At 62.9% G+C, this 24867-nt stretch overlaps 3 protein-coding genes across 3 annotated transcripts in view; 1 reads left to right on the top strand and 2 right to left on the bottom strand.

Annotated features, from left to right (window-relative positions):
* The first annotated feature begins 909 nt into the window (after positions 1-909).
* DOK4 (docking protein 4) lies at positions 910-12455 on the top strand. The gene is made up of 9 exons (XM_051846801.2): positions 910-1049; positions 5560-5810; positions 8847-8954; positions 9044-9158; positions 9307-9426; positions 9504-9693; positions 10621-10759; positions 10898-11021; positions 11123-12455. Exons 2-9 carry the CDS (start codon positions 5745-5747, stop codon positions 11239-11241), a joined length of 981 nt encoding a protein of 326 aa, XP_051702761.2. The 5' UTR covers positions 910-1049; positions 5560-5744; the 3' UTR covers positions 11242-12455.
* Positions 12404-17862, bottom strand: POLR2C (RNA polymerase II subunit C). The gene is made up of 9 exons (XM_002711543.5): positions 17687-17862; positions 17474-17523; positions 15767-15835; positions 15576-15628; positions 14973-15101; positions 14572-14623; positions 14227-14395; positions 14055-14129; positions 12404-13299 (listed from the first exon to the last, which is right to left on the bottom strand). Exons 1-9 carry the CDS (start codon positions 17770-17772, stop codon positions 13155-13157), a joined length of 828 nt encoding a protein of 275 aa, XP_002711589.1. The 5' UTR covers positions 17773-17862; the 3' UTR covers positions 12404-13154.
* Positions 17863-18895: 1033 nt separating this feature from the next.
* COQ9 (coenzyme Q9) overlaps positions 18896-24867 on the bottom strand; it is a 16005-nt gene continuing 10033 nt past the window's right edge. The window contains exons 4-9 of the mRNA XM_017342242.3: positions 24258-24400; positions 23891-23975; positions 22441-22545; positions 20160-20315; positions 19814-19867; positions 18896-19499 (exon numbers count right to left, since the gene is read on the bottom strand). Coding sequence (XP_017197731.2) covers positions 19464-19499; positions 19814-19867; positions 20160-20315; positions 22441-22545; positions 23891-23975; positions 24258-24400 — 579 coding nt within the window. The 3' untranslated portion in view covers positions 18896-19463. The remainder of the gene's footprint in view (positions 19500-19813; positions 19868-20159; positions 20316-22440; positions 22546-23890; positions 23976-24257; positions 24401-24867) is intronic.

Here is a 24867-nt window from a genome sequence, read left to right as displayed (position 1 = left end):
GGAGGCTCCAGGCTGGGGGCCACCCAGGGAAATGGTTGGGGGCAGGGAAGTGGCCCCTGCAGGAGTTCCTAGGGCAGGGCTGAGGCCCGGGTGTCTGGAGGCAGAGGAGTGGCCTCCTTGGGGAATGTGGGGGCTCCTGGCTCCTCCGGGCAAGCCCTTCTCTCTGAGGATGGTGGGGCTTGGAGGTCCTGCCGTGTCTTAGTTCCACTGTTCAGGTGTGGGTTTTCTCTTGCTCTGTATATAGGGTCTAGAGCCCGGCTCACGAAGGTTAGGCTGAGTCAGACCCATCTCGGGGCCTGTAAAGCGCAGATTTCTGTTGGCGGCTCCCAGAAATTTGGGTTTCCTAGTCTGGGTGGGGCAGGGAATTTTAATCTCTGGCCAGCTTCAAGGTGCTGCCCATGTGCCTGGTCCAAGGTCAGCGCTTTGAGAAGCACTAGGATAGCAGGGTGCAGAGGGCAGGCACCAGGCCACAGCCCCGTCCCGGCCTGGCACAGGCGACCAGGCAGTCAGGTAAGCGTGGGAGGGGACCGAGGAGGTGACTGGGCACCTCCCCCTCCGGGGGGGCGGGCAGGGGTAGAGCAGGGGATCGAAGCCGTGGGTGAGTAGCGATTGCTGCAGGAGTTGGGCGAGGCGGGGAGCTGATGCGGGGCCCTGCTCTCGCAGGCTGAGCAGCCATGCGAAATCGGGCTTTGCGGCCCACGGCGGCGCGGTGGGGCTGAGCCGCGGGCACCGAGGGCGCCCTGCAGGGCGGAGAGCCGGGAGGACGCGCGTGTCCCGCGGCTCGGAGGAATACGGCGGGGGCCGTCCCGGGCCGCGCCGGCGGGGCGGGGCTGCACGGAGCGGGGCGGGGCGACGGGACCCGGGCGGAGCTGCGAGCGCGGCCGAGCCCCAGCCGGAGCCCGAGCCCGGCGGCCGCGCCTCCCTCGCCATCCCCGCCCGGAGCCCGGCGCCGCCGCCCTGCCGCCCCCGCCGGCCGCGCGGTGACGCGGGCATGAGTCTGCCTCGCGGCCCGCCGAGTAAGCGCCCCCGGCCCGGGCCTCGGCGCCCAGGTAAATGAAGGAGGGGGGGAAGAGAGGTGGGGAGGGGGAATCTGGGCCGCGTCGAGCTCGCAAGACCCTCCCTCGCCTCCAGATCCTGCAGACTGTGCCACCCGCGAGACCTTTCTACCAAGGGTGGAGGGCGCTCAGGGACCCGCCCCCAGCGCTGGCGCCCCGGCCGCGAAGCTACCCCCAGCTCTCCCCCGCCCCCAGCTCTCTTCGCCGGCGACTCGAGGTCGGGACCTCACCTCACCCGCACCCCCCAACACACTCCATCGGAGAAACCCAGGCCCGGCGGTATGGGCGCCTGCCAACCAGCCCCGGCAGCCCCCAGCCTCCTCCTGGCTTCTCCACTCGCACGGGGCTCCCTGCGTGCTCACCTCCCCCAAGTCCCAAGAGATTATCCGCCCCCCCCCCCCCCACCGCTGGCTCCTAGTGTCCGTCCCCACCTGCTAATGGAGCTCCGACCTGGCAGCTTGCCTGTCGGCCTCGACCCATTCCTCCCTGCTCTGGAGCCCTGCCCCTGCCTCCCCCAAGCAGGGCCCTGGTTCCAGGTCGGTTTTTTGCTGTTCCTGCAAAGGGGCACGAGCAGAGGCTGTGCACCCGGATGGGGTGGGCAAAGCAGGGCCTGGGTGCAGCCTGTCTGTGCTGTTGGGTGCATGGCAGCTGCTGCAGGTGGGCTTGGGGTGGACAGGCATGAAAGTCCAGGGCCTGGAGGGGCCCTGCCAGAAGCTGGGCGCTCCTGGTCCTCCTTCTGTCCTGGTCCCTTGGAGAGGGACGCGCGGCAGCCCAGGCCGCCCGGTGTGGGTCCCAGGAGCGGAGCCCCCTCTCACCGGTGGGTAGCTTCTCTGAGCTGCTTCCTCCTAGACACGGAGATAGGGCTGGGCACGGCCTCACCCGACAACCCCAGAGCCGGACACAGCGGGGACACCTTGTGCTCGCCTGTGGCAGCTCTGAGCCGCACTGGGGTTTGGGGCCGGGCTGTTAGTCCAGTAACAGGTCTCATGGCCGTGACAGCTCCAGGAGCATGGAGGCGGGAGCTGGCCACTGCTCACACACCTGTGGAAGCCGAGCCCGGGCCGGCCAGATGGATGCTGGTGATGGTGGGAGAGGGGGCGAGGAGGACAGATCCTGGAGAGGGTTGTCCATTCAGACCCCAGGACGGTGCACCTGCTCCACAGTAGGTAGCTGGTAACTACGCAGGCAAGGCCGAGCTGTGGGGTGCCGGGTGTCTCTGTCTGGCTGAGTAACAGACAGAGATGAAGGAGCAAGAAAATCCCATAATGACGCATGTGCCGAGGACACTGGGTGTTGCGAGAGATGCTCACAGGCGGGGCTCCTTCGGCGGGAGTAGTCAGGGAGGGCCTCTCAGAGGAGGTGACCTTTGTGCTGAGACCTGATTGGAGTAGTGGACTGAACGCTGAGGCCAGGTGAAGGACCAGTGTTGTATGGGGGACCGGCAGGCCTAGTAGTTCTGTGCGGGAAGGCAGCTGGCTTGTTGAGAGCGGAGTGGCAGTGGTATGGGGCACAGCGCCGCTTTTCTGGCCCGAGGGTCTGGGGGACCCTGGCGATGCAGATGTCCCCTCCTCCCAGCGTTCACCGCGGCCAGTTGGGCACTTGTCTGTCTGCTGTCTGTCTGCTGCCACCCACCAGGGCGGCCCCTTGTCGGGATTGGTGTCCCAGGCCCCTGATAGCAATCAGGCAGGGCTGGGAGAGAACCCCGAGATAGGATCTTCGCCGTGGGGCAGAGACAGCCAGATGACAGCGAGATGGTGTCCAGGCAGGGCTGTCCCTGAAGCCCTGATAAGATCCCGTCGGCAGGAGGGGGGTGGAGACCCAGCCAGGCGGCGCCGCTCCCGCGCTCTCATTGGCTGCCAGCCTCAGCGAGTAGCGTTTGTTCTGGAGCCAAAGCCTCCGGGCAGAATCCAGGTGGGGAGCCGGGGAGCTGGCTGCCCCGTGGGGAGGTGGGCAGGGCGGCCGGCCCCACCCCTCTGCTGGGCACCAGGGAGCCTCCCTGCCCCCTCCCCAGCGCACACCTGCCCGGCTCCCGGGGCGGCTGTGCTGGCCTGGCCCAGGGCAGGTCGTGTCTGGTTGCTTGAGCGCCTCTGCTGGTGCCAGGCTGGGAGGAGGGGTGGGGGGCCTTGGGGCTGTGGGACACCCTGCGTAGTGCCTCTGGGTGCTCAGAGCTCCCTGGCCTCCTACCCAGTGCTGGGGAAAGGCCTGAGGACTCAAGTCCCCGCTGCAGGCCTGGAGAGGCGGCTGGTGGCTCCGGAGCGAGAGGGCAGTGGCCCCGGGCACGGGCGCCTTGGCCCAGTGCTGGCCTGCCTCACACTTCCTCACGGCTGTCCCTCTGGTCCCTCTGGGGGATGGGTTGGCTCTGGGCTACCCCCCCCTTGCCTCCCCTTGCCTGCGAAATTTGTGGGTCCACCTGCTGGCCCTTCCTGCTCCCTCCTGCCCCTTCCCCTGCCTCACCCCCCACAGCCCATTGTAGGTCCCCAGCTGAGGCTCCCTCTTCAAATCTCAGTTGGGACTGTGTTTGGCCTGGAGTCCCTGAGGATAGGGGCTGATTCCAAGGCCTGGGGCTTGGTGCGGGCAGTGCAGGAGGACAGGCAGCTTGCGCTGGGCGGGCGGAAGCCTGGCTCCTGGTGGTGGCCCTGAATGGGCAGCAACTCCTGGGGAGAAAAGAGAACCAAACAGAAAAACATCCCTTAGAGTTTGCGAGATGAGGCTCTGGGTCCAAAGCCGCCAGGCAGGTGCTTCCTGGACGCATTTCCTCGTTTACTGTAGGTGGACAGAGCCTCCTTTTTTTTTTTTTACTTGGGGAAACTGAGGCCCACAGAAGCTGAGGGGCGTGCCCAGGACCAGGCAGCCTGCTGGACTCACGCTGTGGGCCGTGGCCTCCTGGAGGTGTGTTGTGAGAGGGGCCTCCCACGCGGTGGGGCCGGCAGCCAGTGGCCAGCCTGCAGAGAGCAGAGACAGAGGCGGGCAAATGAACCGCTCTGCGTGCCCGAGCCCAGGGGTGACAGTGCTGTGGGGAGGCAGCACGGGCGCTGGGGTAGAGGAGGGGATGGGTGGGCGCACCGAGGGGCCCTCAGGGCAGGCGTGGGGTCTAGGAGCGGTGCCCCTCGGCCCTGCCCCTAGTTTCCATGTGCCACTCGGGTAGCCCCATCTGTTCCACTTATGGACTCGACAGTCAGGCCTCTTGGAGATTAATTAATGCCAAGCTGCTGGCACATCCAACAGGATGCCTGCCCCAGGGCCCCGGCCTGGTGGCACAGATGCCCAGCTGACCCCAGCAATGCCGCTGCCTTCTCCCTTGGTGATCTGGGAGATGCTGGGGGCGGGGGCAGGCACAGCCCCGCCCCTCAGGCTCACCTGGTGGCAGGCAGCCAGTGGCGGTCCACACATCGGCCTTCTGGCCCAGGCTGACCTCAGTTGCCCACCCTGGAACCACGCCTTCAGCCATGGCCGCACTCTGTGCTTGCTGTGTAGCCATAGCCAGGTGGCTTGCCCTCTCTGGGCATCTTTCTTTTCCCACCTTTCAAATGTGCTAGACTGGGTCACCACGGAGATCCCTCTGAGTCTGGGCTTTCTTATCTGTTGATCGCTGGCACCCCACCCACCCACCCCACCCCACCAGGCTTCCCCGAGGTGCCCCAGGCCCTGGCTGCTTCTCCTGTAATTAACTCCTGTCCCCCTCCCTGCATGGGACCAAGCAGGAGCTCCAGCAGCCTACGGGGTCCTCCCCACTGCGTGGCCAGGGGAGGCGCCTGCCTCCGCAGTGGCCACATCCAGCCGGCCTAGCACATTCCTCAGCCTAATCTCGAGGCCCGCCCCGCTGGACTCTGCCCTCCCACCCAGGAAGCGGCACCAGGGGAGAATTCCAGGGCCTGGGCTGCAGAGGCTGAGTCGTAGCTGCTCTGGGGTACAGCCAGGGTGGGGCAGAGGCATATGTGTGGGGGGGGGGGGCTGCTGAGGCCAGAGAGGCAGGTGGTCTTTAACCCCGGGGAGCCTGGTGTTCACTCAGCCAACTCCGGGGACCGCCTGCCCCTCCCAGCACCGCCTGCCCGCGAAGGCTCTACCCGGCGGCTCCTGTGCCCAGGTGGGGGTCCACGCGTGCACGTTGCTTGCCCTGTGTCTGCTTCGAAGTTGTACCAGGAGAAGGGGCCATGGCCAAGAGCCCAGGGACAGCAGCGGCTCCTTGGGCCCAGCCGGGGTCCCCGGGCTGGCCACCCCCTCCTCCACGGTGGGAGCTGGAGCCAGTCCTCCCAGGAAGGGGTTAACTGCCAGCCCCAGCCGTGAGGGAGGGGACTGGGCTGGACCATTTTCCCCGGCGCTGCCTCCACCTCGGTTTTCCTGAATGGTTCTGTCGTCCTGGGGTGGGGAGGGAAGGGAAGGAAGGAGGGCGGGCGGAGGGAGGGCGGGAGGGAGGAGTGTGGGAAGAGGAAGGGAAAAAGAGGAGCCAGCTAGGGGAAGAGAAAGATGTCACTGCCTCTAATCTCCCTGTCATTTTTGTTTGCAGCCGGCGCCCGGCACAGGAGCTGCTAGAACAATGCTGAGGCGGGCGAGGTGAGCGGCAGCCCCGACGGACCGAGGCGCGCCCGGGACAGGCGATCCCGGGAGCCGGAGCCCGGGCCACCTGGGTCTCCTCCCCTCCCCTCCCCTGCCCTGGGCCAGCCTGGCACCCCAGAGCCCCGCGAGGCCACCATGGCGACCAATTTCAACGACATCGTCAAGCAAGGCTACGTGAGGATGAAGAGCAGGAAGCTGGGGGTGAGCGACCCTCCCTGGGCCCCCCCCCTCCCGCCGGGGACGCGGGGCGTCGGGTGTGTGTGGTCTCCCGGCTTGTCACCGCCTGGGCTGCCTGGCGCGCGCCCCCCGCCCCAGCCGGACCGGCCGGCACCCCGGCCGCTGGCCAGCGGTGCCCGTGGCCGCTGGCCAGGCGGCTCCCCGGCTATTGTTGAAGTTGTCACCTCCACGGCTGCGGCGGGAGCCGCCGCTCGCTTCCCCTGGCTTCCTCCGCGCGGCCCCTCCCCTCTGCTGTCCCCACCTCCCCTGGCCTCTTTTCTTTGAAGTCAGCCCTCTGCGCTTGCCGCCGCGTGCTCGCTGCCCCGGCTGTGTAGCTATTGGCCGCGGCGGTGGGTTTCGGCGTGGAAGGAGAGGGCCGGCCCGGCGGGGGCGGGGCGGGGCGGGGCGGGGCGGCGTGAGGGGCAGAAGCCACCGCGGCTGTGGGTTGTAGAGAACTTAAGGCATTCAGGCTCGCGGCTCTGGGACCGCTGCCTCCCTCCAAGTTGTCGCCCAGCCCGAGCTGAGAGCTGGAGCGGCCGTGGACCCCTCCCCGGATCTGCAGGTCCCCTCCTGGGGCAAGCACCGCCAGAAGGCAAGAGCAGGGTACCCAGGGATCACCTTCATGATTGCCGGGAACTTACACAAGAGCTGCCTCAGTTTCCCTGGCTGTTCCCCTATTCCTGCCTTCGGGGTGGGGGTCTGCCAGCTGCTCCCCCAGCTGCCCAGTAGGAAGGAAGCCCTGGACACCCAGTGGCCTACATCTAGTTGTACCTGTTCTCCCTGTGTTGACGTGGGGTGGAGCCACACGGCCCAGGTGTTCCTGGCTCAGCCTGGTGGGGGTCCGGAGCGGAGCAGACCCAATCCGGAGCGCCGGCCCCAGAAAGGGATGGCCCTTTCCCTCCTCCCCCTCTGGGTTCCTTGGGCCCCGTCCAGTGGAGACTGGGCCCTGGCTCGTCCCCTAGAGCGGGGTTCAGCCCACTGACCTGGAGCATACCACAGAGAGGCTGAGGCCGAGGGCAGGGGCCGAGGGAGCAGGGGCCGGTGTGGACCATCCGCCTCCTTCCCCGTGGCCTGGACCTGGCAAGTCCTGGGGGCCGAGGGTCGGGCTGGGCTCAGCTGAGCTGTTTCAGATCTGTTCCAGGAGATCTGGGAACCCCGAGGGGAAGAGGTGGGCACAGCCACGGGGAGGGCTTGGGCAGTGGGGCGTGGCCAGGCCTGGCCTCCCCCCCACGCCGTCCCCCCCTTCCCTTTGCACACCTGAGCTGTGCTTCCCTGCTGTGAAGGGGCAGCCATCCTCCTCTCAGCCCCCAGAGGCAAGGGGGAGGGGCGGCCAGGCACCAGGCGCCCACCCCCTACCTGCCAGGGCCTTCCCCTGCCAGAGTGTTTCTGAAGTGCTGATCAAAGACCTGGGAGAAGTGGGGAGGAGGGCTGTGGAGCGCCGGCTCCCTGGGGCTGCATGAGTGTCTCCTGTAACCAGGCAACCGGGGTGCAGGGCCTCTGGGCCCTCTGCCCCGACTCGACGACGGAGCCCGGCCCGGGAGGGTGCATCTGGGGCAGCAGCATCCATTCACCCGGCCGGCTGCCCATTCACTGTCCCTTGCCGTGGTCATTCACTTGCTCGGCAGTGCTGTGTGAATGAGGCTACCAGGATAGGCGTGAGATCCCGAGAGGAAAGTCACCCCTGCCTTAAAGGAGCTGTGCAGCGAGAGCTGGGGCTTGGGGATACGGGCCAGGGCGGCGGCCGGCGGCGCATGCGCCTCCTCAGCTCCTATACAGGAGCCAGAAAACCTGCCTGGCTCTGGGGGCTTCCTGGCCTGCAGGCTGCCTAGGCCACAGTGCCTGTGACCCTGGCTGTCGAGGACCTGGGACACCATGGCAGAGCAGGGCTGGGGAGAGGGCAGGGTCTGGGGAGTACGGTCCAGGGGCCCCCGTCCGCTCAGCTCTGGGCTGCCTCTGTCTCCCTGCTGTTGGCCAGTGAGAGGAACCCCAGAGCTGCCCGGGCAAGGGGCTTTGCCACTGAAAGGGGTGGGCATCCTGGCCACCCACCCACCCATGTATCCGCTTCTGGCTGGTGGAGGGCAGGGCCATAGCAGGAAGTCAGCAGGTGAGGGAGGCGGCCAGACTGGGCCTCAAGGAGTTGGAAAGGCCAAAGTGGCCTTTAGCCCTACAGCACAGTCACTCATCCCCTCACCTCTGCCACTCCCTGCCTGCCCCCTGCGTCTCAGGAGGAGTCCGGGGAGCTGTGGCGAGTTCCGGTGGCTTCAGGCACAGGACGTTGGCAGGGGAGGCACTTTGCTGCTGGGTAGCCCTGGGTTCTCCGTTCCGCCCCTTTCCCTCCGCTCTGCCCGCTGCAACAGGGAAACCACCCTAGCCCCCTGCTCTCCAGGGCTGATAAAAGACCGAACAGGGTGAGTGTGAGCTCCTGGAGACAGGAGTGGGTGTCAGCGACGCCCATGGCGGTGGGCAAGGGGCTGCCCCTGCCCCTCGGCACCTCCCTCTGTTGGGGCTGGCACAGTGGGAGCCTTGGCCAGAAGGTCCATGCAGCCGGCAGCAAGTATCTGCTCGGGGTCTAGACAGCCCGTTTGAAATGCTAGCTCTGCCCTTTATTAGCTGTTACTCTTTCGTGCCTCACTTTCCCCGTCTATAAAATGGGAATGATAAGAGCAGCGATCTCAAGAGTAACTCTGGGACTGTGCCTTGTATGACTTGGAGCTGACTTGCTCTCAGCAAACGTCAGCTACTTACACTAAACTTGGAGTGGTGGCCGTAGCCAACAGTGACTCTGGAGCGCCCCCTTGGTGGAACAGCCGCTCAGAGCCAGCCCAGAAGGGACTGCCTGCTAGACTGGAGGAGAGGGCCAGGGTGGGTCACTGGCGGTGACCACCATCCCCAGGTTTCAGGGAGGGCTGTGTGGCCCTGCCGCCTGCAGCAGGCACAGGTGACTGTGGGAGTGGCCCCAGGTGGGGGACCTGGGGTGGGAGTGGTCCGGGGCGCCTGATCCCCTGTGGTCTCGTCCCACAGATCTACCGGCGGTGCTGGCTGGTGTTCCGGAAATCCTCCAGCAAGGGACCCCAGCGGCTGGAGAAGTATCCAGACGAGAAGTCAGTGTGCCTCCGAGGCTGCCCTAAGGTGAGGGGGCCTGGGCCTGCTGAGCGCCTGAGAGCACCCCCACGCTCGGGGCAGCTGAGCTGAGGCCCTTGTGCATGGTGTTGTCCCAGGTGACTGAGATCAGCAACGTCAAGTGTGTCACGAGGCTCCCCAAGGAGACCAAGCGGCAAGCGGTGGCCATCATATTCACTGATGACTCGGCACGCACCTTCACCTGCGACTCAGGTGAGGTGCTGCTCAGCCAGTGGTCCAGGAAGAGGCTGGCTGGAGCTGGGGCTGGGGCTGGGGCTGGGGGTGACTTCACGGGTGCGCTGCACGGGCCCCGCCCACCCTGCCTTGTGCTGGGGAGGTTACAAGGTGCTGTTTCGTCCAGAGCTGGAGGCGGAGGAATGGTACAAGACCCTGTCTGTGGAGTGTCTGGGATCGCGGCTCAACGACATCAGCCTGGGAGAGCCCGACCTCCTGGCCCCTGGGGTACAGTGTGAGCAGACAGGTGAGGCGGGGCCCTGGCCCTGGGCGGGGCTGCAGAGGGCGAGGCCCCCTCTTAGGCCCTGTCCTCGGCTGCTCCAGATCGCTTCAACGTCTTCCTGCTGCCCTGCCCCAACCTGGACGTGTACGGCGAGTGCAAGCTGCAGATCACCCACGAGAACATCTACCTCTGGGACATACACAACCCCCGCGTGAAGCTCGTCTCGTGGCCGCTCTGCTCGCTGCGCCGCTACGGCCGGGATGCCACACGGTTCACCTTCGAGGCTGGCCGGTAGGACCCTCGTGCCTCCCACTGCGTCCCACCGTCCGCACGGTGCTGGTGGCCACCCACTCCAGGCAGACACGGTGCTGAGAGCTTCCTCTCTCAGCCTCGCTGTCCCATGAGGAATGTAGTATTCCCATTCTATAGAGGCAATCTGGGCTCAGAGAAGTAACTTACCCAGGACAGGTGGGTTATGTGAGACCATTTACAAAAATCGCGTGAGTTCATGTGGCGCGGAAGTTGGACCTAGAGGTTTAGGAACTCGTGTCCCATTACCAGAATACCCAGGTTCAAGTCCCGGTTCCGGCTCCCAACTCTGGCTTCCTGCTAATATGGACCCTGTGAGGCAGGCAAATAATTGGGTTCCTGACACCCATGTGCAGGAACTGGACTGAGTTCCTGGCTCCTGGCTTTGGCCCAGCTCAGCCCAGCCTTGGCCATCGGGAGCCTCTGGGGAGTGGACCAGCAAATGGGAGGTTTTTTTGCTGTGTCCCTTTCACTGTTTGTCTGCCTCCCAAACTGAAAAAAAAAAGAAAATGAAAAAGCCAACTGCTTGGGTTCAGATCAAATGCTGGCACTTACTGGGTACGTGAGTGGAGCTGTCTCCCCTGCGTGGCCTATGAAACGGGAGGAAGGCGGCACTGACCGCTGACCTTACCCAGCTCCAGCCCCAGGGCCAGGCTGCCCCGCGTACGTTCTGTATAATCCCTCTGTACCATCTGCGCTGTTTCTTGGCGCCCATGAGCCTGCTTCCTGTGTGTACGACTTGAGAACATGCATGACAATAAGGCAACTATGAATAGTTAGCCCCGAGTGGGTGGTGGAAAGGGAATGGGCTGCTGGTCGTAAGCAGGGAGCCCAGCCGTGGCACACGTGGCAGAGCCCTGACCACGCCCCGCCTGGGCAAGCGTGTGCAGGTGAGTGCTGTCTCCCCAGGATGTGCGACGCTGGCGAGGGGCTCTACACCTTCCAGACGCAGGAGGGGGAGCAGATTTACCAGCGGGTCCACAGCGCCACCCTCGCCATCGCCGAGCAGCACAAGAGGGTTCTGCTGGAGATGGAGAAGAACGTGAGGGTGAGGCCAGGGTCCTGGGGTCCGGCAGCCACGTCTGCCCGTGTGCCGTCGTGGGCGGGGGCTTGGGCCGGCGGCTCAGGGAGTGTAGCAGCCAGAGTCCTCAGAGCTAACGGGGAGGCCCCGCTGCTCCGCCCACAGCTGCTGAACAAGGGCACGGAGCACTACTCGTATCCCTGCACGCCCACCACCATGCTGCCCCGCAGCGCCTACTGGCACCACATCACAGGCTCCCAGAACATCGCCGAGTCCGCCAGCTATGCCGGTGGGTTGCTGCTCTGCCTCACGCCCCGGGGAGGACACGGCCTACCGGGCAGGGGTCTCGTGCCCTGGACCTGAGTTCTGAGCCTACTTCTGTGCCCGTAGGTGAGGGGTACGGGGCGGCCCAGGCCAGCTCGGAAACGGACCTCCTCAACAGATTCATCCTGCTAAAGCCAAAGTCGAGCCAGGGCGACAGCAGCGAGACCAAGGCCCCATCCCAGTGACGGCAGGGCCGACACGCACCGATGACTGCCGGGCCGCCCGCGGCAGGGCGGACTGCGGCCTCCTGCGGGACGGTCTCAAGGGGCTGTTAGCCAAGAGCCTGGAGGAAGGGAGCAAGCTGCTCCCTCTCTGCCCCGAAGAAGGGTGAGGCTGGACCAAGGCCAGGGGCTGGCCACACCGCCTGAGCATGTGTGAGGGGCTGGAGCTCCGCGGGACTATATACTGTTAATGATTTTAATATATATGGCTTATGACATATTCTATATTAATGAGATTCCCCCCTCTATCCCTTCCCGCCAACACATACACTTTTCTTAATCCCATGACCAGGCCAGGGTCAAGGCTGCTGTTGAGTTTGAGGGCAGCAGGTTGCCCGCCCTCCATGGTGCAGCCCTCCTGTACCAGGACCTGCTTTGAACTGCCAGGGCCAGAGGAGGGGACAATTCACTCACAGCTGGCGCTGACCGCTGCCTTCTCCTAAGCAGCCCGGGGCCAGGGTGGCAGGTGGCCTCACTGTCCCTGAGTGGCACAGGGAGGACCTGGATTGTGCCACTCAGCGGCCTTGCACTCGGGCGTTTTAAGCAGAGGTGACATCTGGTTGAAAACGTATTTTTTGCGCAGGCTCCTTCCTGTTCAGCAGGCTAAGGGGCCCTGGGGTGGGGTGCTGAGTACCCCAGGGCTGGGCCAGGCACCCCTGCTGCCCCTCACTGACCAGGGTGGACAGCGCCCCAGCAGAGGGAGCTCCTCCCCCCGGGTCTGGCCAGCCATAGGCTGGCCAGAAGCACTCAGAAACCAAGCCCTTCCCACTTGCTCTCCCCCTATGGTGCTGAGGCTCCCTGCTGAGATGCAATTAAAGCAATTGATTTTCTAGTGCAGAAGGGCTATCTTTTTATTCACGTCCAACCTTCAGTTGTGTGAGGTGGGGTTTTGTTTGTTTCTTTTAATACTCTGGGGTTCTGATTTGTGGGACTAGACTTTCTTGTAAATAACCACTGCTGAAGCCGAGGCAGGAGGAGGACAAAACGGGAGCCCCTCCCAGAGGAGCCCTGGAGCCAGGGAGCCCGCCCAGCCAGCGCAGCTCCTGACCTGGGGCCTGGCCGCCCCAAGCCCTGGGGACAGAGGCCCGGCTGGCTGGCTCAGCTAGTGGCACGATGACGCATGAAGGAGATTATGTTGTGCTCTTTATTGCCAAAAATAAAAACTTTTAAAAATACAACTACTGTTAATCGATAGCCCTTCCTTTCTGTACCCGCTCTCCGGCGTTCTCCCGGCTGCCTGATCAGCTGTTCTGGGTATGCTCCTACCTGGAGACAGTGCTGGGGTCAGGCCCCAAAGCTTCACCAGGAGAAATCAGGAGAGGTGGTCTTTGGGCCCAGCCTCCCCTCACCACCGCCACCTTCACCCAACGGAAAGGTCAGGCTCCTGGTGGGGTGGGGAAGGAGCTGGTAGCCAATGCAAAGAATGAAACAGCATCTTTATCTGGGGGGCAGGGGGCAGCCAGGGGCTAACGCTATGCCCATGGGGCTACCTCTCCAATTACGGGCACCTGAATTTAAAGGGCCAGTAGGTGCCTTGGGGAAAGGAGCGGAAGGGTTACAGGCAGCCTGAGGAAGGTTCCAGCACCCAGCCTGAGGTGCAACTGCGAATGTCCCCCTTTTGGAGAGAGGGTTTACAGAGCCGGGAGAAGGCGGGCGCAGTGGCTCTTCACACGGACAAGCATGCCAAGTAGCAGGATGCGAGAGGCAGTCTGGCCAGGAAAACCAGGCCCTGCTCAAGTCCAGTGGATCCCTGGAATCCACCTGTGACGCCCTCCTAGTGGTACGGACAACTCGCCGAGAAGCCTGAGCAAGTGCAGGCCGGGTCTCAGGTTCCAGGAGAGGCTGGAGGGCTCCCTGCTGCAGCAGGCGAGCAGCAGCTAGTTTATGGTTAGGACATCGCGCTGGATCTCGTGGCTTAGCTGCGTCTGTAGGTCACTCAGCTTCTTCTTCAGTCCCGAGAGGGCTGAGAGGACAATGGTTTCGGGGCGCAGAGAGCCACAGGACTCCACGTTGTAGTAAAACCTGGGAGAGGAGCCCAGTGAGAGCCTTCGCGAAGCGGCCTGGTCAGCCGCAGACCACCCTCTCTCCCTCTGGGCCTCCCACCAAGAACCTGACCTTGCCCCAGGGCCGACCCCCCTGCACCCAAGCCTCTTACTCAACTGAAGGACCTCAGGGGGCTCCACAGCCCCAGGGAGGTGAAAACCCTGCAACAATCCTTACGCATGCATTCCACAGCGGGGGAAGGTGGGAAAGCCGCAGGCAGAGACCACACTGCACGCTAAGCTCCGCGGGCCTTACTGAGGGCTGTGGGCCAAGTGTCTGCCCCCAGCGGTTAGGACGCCCACGCTGGAGTGACTGGGTTTGACTCCTGGTTCCCAACTCCAGCCTCTTGCTCATGCTCACCTTGGCAGGCAGCAGTGATGGCTCAAGTAATTGAGCGCCCAAGATTGATTCCTGGCTCCAGGCCTGCCCAGCCCAGGCCTGGCTGTTGCAAGCATTTGAGCAGGGAACGGGCAGATGGAGCCCTGCTCTGCCTCTAACTATGTACGTAAATGTGTGTAAATTGGCTTGGACCTGAACAGTCTGCACACTAGGGGCTGGAAATCAGAATGGGAACCATCTGGGTGAGTGGAGAGCCCCTTTCTCGTAACCAGAGGGCATGTGCACACAGCACTACTTTAGTTCAGTGGTGAGCAGCAGCGGCCCCTCGGCTGATGACTGAGCCTGCGGCAGATGCCATGCACTAAGACCCCGCCCCCCGTGCGACCAGGTCTCACCTCTCGGGCTTGCCGTTGGGGTCATAGGGAGCCTGAGACTCATCCTCATCCAGCTCGGAGTACTCGCTCTTTGGCCTGAGGTCAGAGAAGCAGAGGCTGCTGTTCCCAGACCGCCTGCCCCACCTCCGGCACCAGCAGCCCTCTGCACACCCGCCTTCCCCCTGGAGCATACCATTCCTCGGGCTTGGGGTACACCGTGTGCCTCAGGGCATTGTCTGGATCGTACTCGAAAGCAACCCCCGCGGTGGGGTTCCACTTGGCGTGTTCCTTGCCAAAGCCCTTTTTGGCGTAGGCTCGGAGTCTCAGCTCCTGGCCCTTTCTCAGCTTGACGATGAGGATGTCTGCGAGGAGAGGTGCGAGTCAGTCCCGGCCAGGAGCGTGGCTCTCCCCGCGTGGACCGACAGTGCCGCTGAGGGTGACACGCGACGCAAACACGGGCCCTCGGCCACTTTACACGAGTTCGGGCGGCAGGAGAGGCTCTATCAAAGGTGACGCACGCACGCTCTCCAGCCCTTACCGTCCTGCTCCACGTAGTCGTTGGGGTCATTGTCTCGATTCCGGGACGTCACCTGTAGGGAGCCCAAACCCAGGCAATTGTCAGCTGCTCCTCCCACAGCACCTCCAGACTGCACTCTGCGCAAGCGCGGGATGCGAGAGGGGCCGGCGGAGGGGCCTGCTCCATGGTGTGGTCAAGACCCCGGCCTCTCGGAGGGCCCTTGGGTGACGGACACAAAGAAAACCTAAACTGCATCATCAGCGGCCGCTTCTCTCACCCCAGCAGCTGCCAGCCCCAGTGCTGCTGCTGCCCGAGCAGAAACCAGCACCAGGCTGGTAGGCATCAGACCGGGACCCGAGCCCTCCGGCCGCCAAAGCCGGCCACGGCAGAGCCCCGGGGGAGGGGGCGCTCCAGACACTGACCGGGATGACGCGGGGGCTGTTGGAGATGAGGTCTCGGGACGTGACGTGGCGAGTCTGGTCTTCGTTACACCGCACGTCCAGGGTGAACTCCACCGAGCACTCGGGGCAGAACTCCTCACAGGTGCAGTCCTGAGCGGAGAGGGAAGCTGGAAGGAGCCCACGGAGAGCCGGGAAGCCCCACAGCTGCCTGCTCGGCCCGCTCCCTGAGCCGCTGCCTGCGTGCAGGGGGTGCTGCTCTTGTGAGACAGCGCCCAGCCCCTCTGCTCCTTGCCCGCACCTACACCAACCTCTGTGCCTCTGCCCCCCGACCCCGGGGCAGGGGTGGTGGTGGTGCTGTGGAAGCAACAGCCCCTGTGCTGCACAGGCAGGCCCCCTGGTGGCTGCCCCTCTGTGGGACTGGCTCCTGAGACTTCCAGACGGACATAACCAATGGGATCCTCATCAGCACCAAGCCCAAAGACACCTGCCTCGGGCTCTGGACAACATCTCCGCCGTCTCCCTACAACCACGGCGCAGTCCATGCTGGCAGCCAGATGCCAAGGACAAGTCCTGTGGGCCCTTAAGCCCCTACCCGAGCCACACACAGCCACTCTCGCAGCATACCCGGGAGTTCTGCAACTTGTCCACGATGTCGTCGCTCGTGAGAGGAATCAAGCCTGTAAGACACAGACCCGCGCTTTCAAGGCAGCCAGACAGCCATGCCCAAAACGAGAGCCCACAGGCGCCCCGCGGTGGGGAGGCCTCCTGCGGCATCGGCCGCACCGTCCCTTCACCTCCCCCAGAGCAGCACTCACCGAGCCGGTGCGCGATGAACTCGTCATGCAGGACGGAGGAGTTGGCATCGATCTGAACCCAGTCAATGGCTAAAACGAGAAGGGGCGGAGGTGAGACTTCATTCAGCAACCAAATTCCCCAAAGCTCAGGGCAGTGAGTGCCAAGATTCAGGAATGCCCGGGCCGGGCCAGGCCGGGCGGCCGGGGACTGACTGCAGCAGCACCGGGCAGGGCTCAGGCACCACGCAGGCACCGCGGCCCCTGCCCGCCCGGGGGGGAGTTCAGGCAGGGGCTTCCTGGACCACACGGGAACGCCGGCTCAGAGCGCCTCACCGCAGCAGGCACACCTGCTGCCGATTTCTGTGAGAAGCCAATGTATCTGCCACCTGTGCCAGTGCCAAACAGCCAGGAACACAAACGATTCAGCCACTGCGATGAGGGAAACTCACGAACAACGAACAGGCCGACAGCAGGAACCGCGTCTTAGGATGTAACGCTGGCCCACCCAACGAGCATTTCCTCATCACTCAGCCGACACAGGTTACTGCGTCCTGTCAGGAACCAGGCAGCTTACAGAGAAACCGGTCCTTGCCAGCAACGAGCTGGCAGCACGGTGAGGACTGTCTCACACCCACGTGACTTCAACCCCACTTTACTCACTCATTCATACAAACGCCGAAATCAAACAGGGCTGCTGCCCAGCTGCCAGGGGGGGCATGGCCGCTGGGAGCAGAGGTCAGAAGGGGACCAGTCGTCTCAGGCCCCAACCCAGGCCCCTCTGCCTCTTCACGTACCCCCGGACCCCGGCTGCTTCCTGGCCCGCACTTTCCTTCCTCGTGCAGCTCCAAATCCCCCGAGCCTAAAACCCGAGTCCCGCCTGCGCTTCAGACTGAGCCGTGAGCACCCCCGGCCTCTGAACCCCGCTCGGACAAGGCCAGCTCTGACTCCCCTTAGCACAGCGGTCATGCTTTGCTCAGTGTCGGATTTGTGTCTCATCCCCACCGCAGGCTTGGAGAATTCCTTGAGGCCGGGTCTGAGCTGCCTTTGTTTGCCCAGCATGGGTGCGCATTTGCAGAGCTGAGAATGTGAAAAGCGGGGCCCACCGAGGCCCAGCGGGGCTGAGGCGACGGGGGGCGGAGGCGGCGGCTTTAGCAAGCAGCTGGTGTGTGCCGCTTCCTTCAGAGTCTGAACACTTGATGCAGCAGCCACAACATCTCTTTTGCCAAACGCAAACTCACTGAGCTGACACAAAACACCCCTGGTATTTTACACAAGCACAGTCAACGCAGAAAACACTGGGGCACAGAGGCCAGAGGCCCTCCCACCCCTGCGGGCCGCTGCTGCGAGGTCCTCGAGCCCCGTGCACATCCATCAGAATCGCTCACTCACTGGTCCCCGCCGTCGGCCTGGTGAGTAACACCAGCGTCCAATGTCTCCGATGAGAACCAGCAGCACACAGAAGGGTCACGACTTGCCTAAGTTCCACCGAGCGCGCGCGTGGAAACCGCATCGGAGCCCAGGGCAGCCCCTGCCGAACCCGTGCTGCTCCGCGAGGCACACGGCAGGGGGGCCGAAGTGGCCAACGGGGCAGCCGGGCCAGAGGCACCGGGTGCGACCCAGCCTCGGCACCTCCACCCCCAAGCCAGGCCTGGAGGCGGCACAGGTGCGTGGGGCCTTGGGAAGCCGGGGAACCAGTGGTCCCGGTAGGGTGCGGCGGGGCTCGCTTACCTATTATAGGCACCTCCGCGATGAAGACCCTCCGGATAGAATTGGCCACCCTGAAGGACGAGAAAGCGAGAGGCGTGAGGGCGCCGCAGCCCCGACAGGCCGGCCCCGGGCTCCCAAAGCTAAAGCCCTGGCACGGTGGCCGCCGTGGGAGGGCACCCCCACCCTTCGGGCCGGCTCGGCAGGGCCGCCAGCCTCTCCCCTCAGCAGCCTTACGCCAGGTCCGTATTCTCGATGATGAACTTGACGTTCTCGTCAGTGAGCTCGGTGATGCGCACCGTGGGCTGATTAGCGTACGGCATCGCGCCCCTGAGGCCTCCTAGCCGGCCCCTCGCGTCGCCCCCGTCGCGCCTGCGCGGCTCTGTCACCGGAAGCCGGACAGCGCGGCCCCCGCAGCTTCCGCCGAGACGCGCGAGCAGCGCCCCCTGCCGCTGGGAGGCTGCGGCTGCACCATGGCCCGCATTTTCTACTCCCCACCCCACCACCAGTCTCACCCAACTTGCAAGGTAACTTGGCAAGACCTGCATATGCCCTTGAATCAACAATAATACGTCTAAAAATTCATTCTGCCAAGATGTTTGCAGTTGTAAACAAAGCTACAGGGACATTCAAGACAGTACTGTAATAGCAAAAGGTAAACAAGACTGGTCTATGCATAGAGACCTGGTTAAATAGATACATATAGGCATACCATGAGGCCTTTGAGGATGATGTGAATTTGAACACCCATGGGAAACAATGCGTGGCAACTTTCAGCAAAGCATCTCTCAATGATGGTGTATGTCCTTCCCTTCCACCCTCAAGTCCGGGTCGCGCACTTGTGGACACTTCCGTAAAAGGCTCTAGAGACCCTAAAATGGAATGTGGCTGCAGTAGAGTACCCAGGAAGGGGTTCACCTTAGCAGCAGGCGCACCTCTTCCTGAGACACAGGAAGGGCAGGAGGCGGTTCTTGCCTGCCTGTCATCTCAGTAGGTTAAGAATTACGGTCATCTCCTGAGTGTAACATGGATGTGATGAATGCGATGAAACGTGGGTAGCTGCTGCAGGAGCCTCACAGGTATCAGGGAGTAACCAGAGAGGCGCGGGGCCCGGGGAAGGCCCACAGGGATCTGAAATGCGTCCACTTCTGACTCCTCTATCAGTATTTGGCAGACGTGGGCCAGAGCAAAGCAGATGTGCAAGGGAGCCCAGGTGGTGCACAGGCTGAGATTACTGACACTGACGAACCTATCACTAAAATGGTGACAGACAAGAGGGGCCAAGGGAGCAAGGTGTCTGGGGAAGGCCCCACTGCCCCCATTTTACTGATGGGAAGACCTGGTTCAGAGGCAGAGTTGTCCAACCCCCCAGCATGTATTAGGCAGAGCCAGGGCCAGAACTCCCGCTGGGGACATCTATCACAGTCTATATGGAAACAAACTACATAAAAGGAAGCAGCCTCAAACATTTATTATAATTTTTACAGGTTCTGAATACACTAACAATCCCGCAGTGCGTGCTGGAGTGATGCGACACCAGGCCTGGGCCACGCCTCTCAGTGTCCAGCAGGCACCTGTCTCTGGGGAGGCAGCTCTCTGAGGGGTCCCCGGGAACATCTCAGGATGCCTGCAGCGTGCTGGCAGTGAGCTGCCACCATCCGGTGGATACCAGCCTTGACTCAGCCTTAGCAGCCCCCAAAACCGTTTCAAGGAAGGTTATGACACAAGGGAGCCCGTGAGACCATGCAGGGACGTGCTGGCTGAGCGCCCGGGGAGTCTCATTTCTCCCATCACAAGCCGCAAGGCAGGATGCACTGAGCGTGGCCAGGTGTCAGGACTGCAGAAGTGGCCCGATCGTCAGGTGCCCTGTGGTCTCCAGGTGGCCGCTGGGGTGTTCAGGAGCCCTCCAGAGTGTCCTGGTTAGCACCCTTAGGTGGATGGCACTTCACGCTTCCCAAAGCCCTTTCGATCTCCCACTCGCGTTCCTCCGGGCACTCGAGCTCCTGTCCTCCCCTCACCGGCGCTGGTTCAGACCTGTCAAGTTCTTGAGCTGACACAGGGATGGAAACAGAGTGGTGAGGTTTTGCCCTGCTCCAGGAAGCCAAGGCGAGGGACCGGGTTTTCCAGGTAGTAGGTGTGGCTGTGACGGGACACCCCAGGTCTCAGAGCTCAGGGATGTGTCGTGATGCCGGTGGGAAATAAAGGGGTGGGGACTTAGGGTCAAGACACTGTGGGGGAACCAGGCCCGGCCTTCTTATTAGCTTTTGGGTTAGGCGCCACACTCTGGGGTGTGTGGCATGTGCTCCCCATCACGGGGCCGGAGTGGGAGCAAGGGTAGGCAGGGAAGGGCTGGGCAGTCCTCACCGTCACTGCTGCACCCATGAGTCCTTGCACCAGCGCCTCGCCAGTGGACTTCACCTAAAGAAAGGAAGGCAGGGCCCCCTAAGTCTCCAACACGAGCTCAAAGGTGGCCCAAATCAGACAACCTGGGAGCCCCCACGAGAGGAGTCGGGGCCCTGCATCCCAGAGGAAGGGCTGTGGACAGCCCCGTCACAAAGCTTGGCTCTCAGGGAAGGGCTGGTGTGAGGCAGACCACACAGGCATGCTGTGAAGGCCCTCACGACCGTCCACTGAAGCCAAGGTAAGAGAGGGCTGGTGACCAGCTGTGGCCCAAGGACAACATGTTCCCAAACGGCCAGCCCCCAGCTACCTGCTCCGCAGTGTGGCCCATGTTCATGGCATCACTGATGCGGTTCTCCAGGAAGCGCCAGGTGTTCTCAAAGTCCGGGGAGGAGTCCTGCATCATCACCAGCTCCGTAGTGTTGTAGATGCCAGCCAGCACGGCGCGGCGCGTGTACCAGTTAAACTGCAAGACAGCCCGGGGTGTGGGTCTGAGCCACTGCCCTAGGGGTCCCAGGCTCCCTCCGGGCTTCCTTCCCTCACAGGACACAGGGTCCTCTGACAACACTGCTGCTGGCCTTCGAGCGTGGCTCATCTCCACCAAAGCTCATGTCAACGCCTGGTCCTCAGTGTGGCAGGGCGGGGAAGTCGGGCCCCCAGGAGGGGTCGGGGCCTTTAAGAAGGATCCATGCTCTTCTCAAGGGAGCTCTCTCTCTCACGGGGCTGAGTCGGCTACTGAAAGAGCAGGCTGGTGTACAGCAAGCCCGGTAGCTCCTGAGTCTGCAAGTGTCTGCTGCTGCTTCTACTTCGCCACCACGTGGTGACGCACCAGGGGCCCTCGCCGGATGCCACAGCCAGTGTTTGGACCTTCTAGCCACCAGCGTGGTGAGCCAAACAAACCTCTTTCTCCCACGGTGCCCAGTCTCGGGTGTTCTGTTCAGCAGCACAGAGCGCCTGGCGGCAGCTGGCCACCAGAACTGCTGGGAGGGCAGGCACTCAGCCTGCTGGTCAGGATGCCCCCGCCCCGCATCAGAGCGCTTAAGGGCGGCTCCCAGCTCCGCTGCTGTCAAGGCAGAACTCGGAGGCAGGAGCTGGGCTGCCGGAATGTACTCCTGGCTCCAGCCTGCGGGCCCTGCCCAGCCCCGGCCGTGGCAGGCATCTGGGAGTGAACCAGCAAAGGGGACCCCTCGCTCACTCGCTCTCTCTCTTTCTGCCTAATAAACTTTTTAGGAATCACCTGGGAGACTGAAAACGTAAGCTCCTGGGCCGACCTCCGAGAGTTTAGTCAGTGGGTCTGAGTCAAGTGCCAGCGCTCAGGCTGTGACCAAGCAGCTCAGAGGAAGGGGTGCTCTCCCATCCCTCTGGGGGCAGCCGATGAAAGGACCCAGGCCCAGGGCGCCTGGGGCCGTGACCAGCCAGTTAGGAGCGGACGCTGGCGTGCTCGGCAGTGAAGTGTGGGCTGTGGCAGAGCGTGGACAGAAAGCAGACCTGCGCACGGCAGACAGCACAGCCCCTCGGCAACTGCCGATGCCCTGGCCGAGTGCTCCTCAGAGCACCGGCTCGCGGCCTGCTGCGTTCTCATGTCAGTTCCCTACCACCTCTGCCGCGCTGTGTCCCCACGAGGCGCGCTTTATTACAGCATTTTGTTATGGCTGTGCCGGGAGCCGCTCGGCGCCCCCTCATCCTGGAGCCCACCAAATCCCATCACGTGGTAATGTCTCTAGTGAACGTGGACTTCTTTTTTAATTTCCTAACACAAATACAATGGCACTCGTAAGGCAGATCTTTCTCAGTGCCTGTTTAAAGGGGCTTATTGATCTCTGCAGGAAGCAGGCCAAGCTGGTGGGGGGGCAGTCCTGTTTTCTAAGATGTATTTATTTGAAAGGCAAGAGATACAGAGAGGGAGAGAGGACAAGAGGAGGGGGAGGGAGGGAGGGAGAGAGAGGGGGAAAGGGGGAGACAGAGAGACAGAGAGAGAGAGAATCTTCTATACCCTGGTTTACTACCCAAATGGCCACAATGGCTGGAGCTGGGCCAGGCCAAAACCAGGAGTCAGGAGCTTCATCCGGGTCTCTCACGTGCGGCCTTCCTCTGCTGCCCTCCCAGGTGCACTAGCAGAGAGCTGGATTGAAAGCGGAGCAGTGGGGACTTGACCCAGACCCGTATGGGAGGCCAGTGTTGCAGGCTGGGCTTAACTATACCACAACCCGGGTGCAGGCGGGAGGTGGGGGTGGGGTGGGGTTTCTTTTCAAAGCAGTGGCTGCGTCCCCATGGTGTCCTTTTCTCTGGCCAGCAGTCTCAGGAGGGACACACACTGAGGACTCCTGATGCAGAATCCACATGGCTGCCAGGGAGGGGAAATGGCCACAGCAGGGGCACAGGCCCCGAGGCCGCCCTCACGTGCTCACAGCAAGCTCGGGGCCAGGCGCCGGTCCCTGCAGGGCGATGACCTGCATCCCACTTTGGCTGAGGGACTTCCTCATACCCTATGACACCACAAGCCCCCAGAAGAGACTGGGCTCAAAGGAATGTCACAAACTCCTTGGGCCGATGCTTAACCCAACGTCCCGTGGGCACGCAGGGGCACTCACGTCAGTGGACTGGTCGCCGGCGTAATGCCATATGTCGTCCACCATGCTGGTGAGCAGGCTCAGGCTCGGGGGGATGTTGTGGGGGAGCAGCAGGATGCTGAGGGCCTGAGGAGGAACCGACAGAGGAACAGGTACAGCAACAGGTCAGTGCAGAGGTGGCTGGCATCACGCCCCTCCAGAGACGCATCCGAGGGGCCCCACCGTCTCCACCCGCTGGTGTGAGCTCCCAGCAGCCAACGGTCCTGCCTGCAGCTGACCTGGCAGGAGCCCGGGGCATCTTCCCATCCAAACCTGGCCCAGCCACGTTCTCCAGCGCTAGTTTGGAATTGGAAGGCAGATGGCGGAGAGGCTCCCTTGTCTCCGGAAGATTACTAACGGCAAGGATGAGGGAGCGTTCCCCATCCTGTCACACGGAAGCAGCAGAGACAGGAGCTGAGTTGGGCATACCAAACGTTGGGCTGCTCACAGACCAGGCGGCTCCCCTGACCTCAAGGCCTCACCGTGGCATCGTAACAAACACCCACATCTTTTCTTGCTTAGCTCAAGTTGACATCTATTTCCTGAAACCAAAAGTTCTTTAACTAATGTAAGTGGTGGCCCAAACCAGGGACCCCTCCCCTAGCAGACATCAGCCTTCCTGACAGAACAGGGTCCCGCCATGGTGCCACAGCCAGAGGGAGCTGGACAGAGGTCCTGCATCGGCTGGCTAGTTCTCTCTGAACGAGGTAGCCGGGGGAAATGCTGAGCGGAACCAAGAAGGCAGCCCAGGTCCACTGCTTTACCCGCCAGGCAGAACGGGCCAGGGACGCGGACATGCGCATGGCAAGCAGGGGCCGGGACTCAGCCTGGGGCGAGGGGCACCACAGGTGTGCAAGCATCTGTCGGCTGCATGGCTGACACCACGCGCTCAACAGTGACCCCCAGCTGGGCAGAGGACAGCGCGGCGGAGGCCCTCTCGCCTATGCATTTCCTGAACTCAGAGACGGGGCCACACTGTGACGTGCTTTGAAACGGAAGAAAAAAGCGCTTCAGAAAGGGTTTGAATAGAGCCCTTGGGATGACTGCCTCAAGCCCCAAGCATCACTGACACTGGGATGGGAAGTGCCAGTCCTTGAGACCTGAAAGATGACAAGGCTGTCCTGAAGCTGACGATGGCCGCTAAAATCTTCCTACTTCTCTGCCCTCAATGGAGACTCGGCGGCACTCTGACCACCAGGACCCTGCCCAGGATGTGACTCTGTCCCCAGGCCACTCATAGTCCCCAAAACTCAGGATTATTCTTCGATGCTCCCAAGGTTCAATGCTGTATACTAAGGACTCCCGGGCCTGTGGAGCAGATTAAGGAGCTAACTTCCCAACGGTGCGCCAAATCCTCTGAGGGAGAGGTGCTGACAATTGGAAATATTCATGTGACTGCTGCTTTGCTCTGGGGCCTGGACATGGACTCTACCCGGGGCCAGTGCTCAATGTACGGGATCAGCATTCTCAGTCTGGTTTCCACTGCATCCCTCAGGAACTGGTCTGTCTTCCTCTTCCTGGAAGAGGGAAAAGAAAATAGTGTGTCTCTGGGTCAAAGGCAGGGGCTCGGCACTCCACTGTGTACTCAGCCCTGGGGGGGACGGTCCCACCGGCTCCTGCTGTTGGCCCGGCCAGAGCCGTCAGCGACAGGCGCTGGAGTTTCAGTCCCATCCAAGCCGCAGGGCTGCTCAGTGCTACTCTCCTTTGCCTCTGCCTGGAGTGGCCTCCTGGGGACGGCTGGAGAGGCCTGGGGCCCGATCCTTTGCTGCCACCCTGAGCAATAACACCAGAGGACTTACTCCGCCTGGCCCAGCTGGACCAGTTTCTGCTCCTCTTCCAGCACACGGGTGAGCCGAGCATTGCACTGGGTCACGAAATGCAGGATCAGCTCACTGCCATCATTCCCAAACATGCTGGCTGCTGCGCTGGAGAGACCCAGGGACTACAAAAGGGGACAGAGAAGACAGAAAGGTGGTGGGCGGGCAGGACAGGTGCTGGCTGCTCAGCCCAGGTGCCTCTCCCGGTAGCAGCAGCTAGGTCTGCAGTGGGACGCCGCCTCTCGTCCCGCCAGCAGTCCCTCCTGCTGTACACCAGGCACGGATCCACGCGTGGGGACTGGAGTTCACAGTGAGCTCAGGGTTGGGGACATGAAGGCCTGAAGAGTCCACCCAGGACTCTGCTAGGCCTGAGCTGCTGAGCCGTCTTCAGTCCTGCATGCAAGTCCCTGCCTCTCTCTCTTTGTGCGAAGGACGCTCACCACGGAGAAAGCAGAGCAGAGCCGATGGAGGGACCGCTGTTGGTGGTGCGGCCCAAGAACACTGCGTCTGAGCTACATTCAGACGTTTCTGCAGAAAATGAGCCAGAACTTTCCTTGTCCGGCGGAAGTGAGAGGCGGGCTCTGGCACTTGC

The sequence above is a fragment of the Oryctolagus cuniculus genome, chromosome 18 (genome assembly GCF_964237555.1).
Source record: "Oryctolagus cuniculus chromosome 18, mOryCun1.1, whole genome shotgun sequence".
NCBI lineage: Eukaryota > Metazoa > Chordata > Mammalia > Lagomorpha > Leporidae > Oryctolagus > Oryctolagus cuniculus.
The sequence above is the reverse complement of the archived record's forward strand: the minus strand, read 5'-3'. Positions and strand labels throughout refer to the sequence as shown.